This window comes from Camellia sinensis, chromosome 11 (assembly GCF_055761805.1).
Source record: "Camellia sinensis isolate YWXY chromosome 11, ASM5576180v1, whole genome shotgun sequence".
Lineage (NCBI taxonomy): Eukaryota > Viridiplantae > Streptophyta > Magnoliopsida > Ericales > Theaceae > Camellia > Camellia sinensis.
The window spans coordinates 8187909-8190000 of NC_138971.1; the positions used below are offsets into that span (position 1 = coordinate 8187909).

Below are 2092 nucleotides of genomic sequence, written 5' to 3' on the forward strand. Positions count from 1 at the left end.
AAATAATAAATAAACAACCCAAAAGTACAAAGAAATTCTTTAGCCTTCTATCTATTTTTTTTGCTATTTCAATGTCTAGTTACCACATTTGTAAAGTGTAGTGACTGATAAAAAGTTGAGGGTAAAACTCTTTTTTTTTTATTTTTTTTTTTCCAAATTTTATTTATTCATAACATTTTGCTATTAATTTTATTTTTAAATTACACTCCTATTCTTTCATGTAATCATTTCATACTTTGATCCTTAAATCAAATATTTATTTTCTTTAATCTCCAAACTATTGGCCTCTTTTTCACTTTAATTCAATTGCCAATCACAATTGAGAGGCAACTTTGAAACTTCACAAAGTAAGTTTCCCTCTCTTCGGTCTCTAAATCCAAACCCAAATCCAAAACCTATCCACAGATCCACATAATCTCAAAAAACAATTTCAAATCAAATGAAATTGAAAAATTAAGTATGCATAGTTGGAGTGGATGGGCCGCAAATCATAATCTAAGGAAGGAGTTGGGTCGTAAGAGATGGGGTGTTATGGCCTATGGTCGTAAGTGACTGGGTCCAGAGGAGTGGTAGGCGGCAATGGTCAGCAGGGGAGGGAGGTAAGGTAAAGCGTATGCAAAGGCTGTTGTCTGCAAGTGGTGGTAGTGGTCTATGGCAGAGTGCTTGGAGGATAAGGAAGGTGGAGGGGAAGAGGGTGAGTCATGAGTTGTAATGGTATATTATAGAATGCATGAAAGGAAGGAAAGGCAGCGACGGGGGCAATCCGTGATGACCGGCAAGTGACAGTAGTCTATGATGTAGGGTTACACGTTGAGAGAAAATGGTGTTGAGGTGGTCAATGAGAATGGGATAAGTTGATTGTAGTAACCGAATGAGAGGTGAATAACGGAGGTTTTGAGATCACATTTTAGTAGACGATGAGAAAGGCACGTGTGTTTCTTTGTGTTGAAGAGACTACTATTTTAAGAGTTTTTCACAAAACGACATAAATGGATGACCTTCCAAAACTCCATAGATTAAAAAGTCCGAGAATGAACTATTATTTCCCTTACAATGACACACCTGGTTTAATCATAACCACAAAGCAAATCCGGATGCAACTGAAAACAATAGATGTCAATATTCACAAAGGTAACAATGCATTTGCAAAGGAAACCACATGTTTCTCAACAAAATTCAAAATTAAAAAAAAAATAAAAAATAAAAAAATAATTGAAAAAAATCTAACAGAAGCTAACACAAGATTAATGAGAAAACATAATAGCAAACACAAATATTTCATGAATATATGGACACGCACCCACCATTTGTGTGACATGGAGGAGTTCTGCAGTGTACAAAGCAAGCATTTCATAAATCTAATCCCCTCCATTGAGAAGGCGGGATATTGTCAAAAGTGAATCCCCCCCTTTCCCCAACAAAAAGGAAAAAAGAAATTCAAAAATATAAAAAGAAAGAGAGGAAATCATATGAACACACATTACAGTAGAAACACCTGAAGAAGTAAAAAGATGAGACATTGTTAGAGCTCCGAGAGAATCGCAGGAATGTAGTGAGATAACTCTGCAGTGAGTGATTGAAACCCGTTGACAAGCTGTGTATGGAATTCCTGATCTTCTTCCCCAATCAGCCTGAAGTGCACCCTAATGGCGCGTTTGCAGACCGCCATAAATTCAAGGAGTGCAGCAATGAGTTGCTGCAGCTCCTGGGAACGCAGCCTCGTCGCTGGCTCACCCGACAGGAAAGCTGTGCACACACTTAAGACTCCACTGTTGACCTACAATATGCAAATTCGATATTTGATTAATACAACACAGGAATGAAATAGCAGATTTTGTTGGGAAGATCAAAACCTGTGTTACATGTACGCTTCTATTTCTCTCAAACTATCAGTGTAAACTCAATATGACAAGGGTGCAAGATATGTGTCCGACAGCCATACCTAATTTAGACACTTGTATTCTCTAATTTTTATGATGTCTAAAGAAGAAACTTCATTTTCTAGTAAAGAAACATCTTTAGACTCTCACACGGATGAGAAATAGAAATTTCATATTTTCGATAAATCCTAGTTAATTTCCCGTACATTCTA

General features: G+C 36.8%; 1 protein-coding gene across 2 annotated transcripts in view; it reads right to left on the minus strand.

The window, feature by feature from the left end:
- Positions 1-1244: 1244 nt before the first annotated feature.
- Positions 1245-2092, minus strand: part of LOC114256151 (guanine nucleotide exchange factor SPIKE 1) — a 46043-nt gene continuing 45195 nt past the window's right edge. For both annotated transcript variants that reach the window (XM_082893530.1, XM_082893531.1), the window contains exon 32: positions 1245-1777. In XM_082893530.1, the coding sequence (XP_082749656.1) occupies positions 1523-1777 (255 nt within the window). In that variant the 3' untranslated portion in view covers positions 1245-1522. The remainder of the gene's footprint in view (positions 1778-2092) is intronic.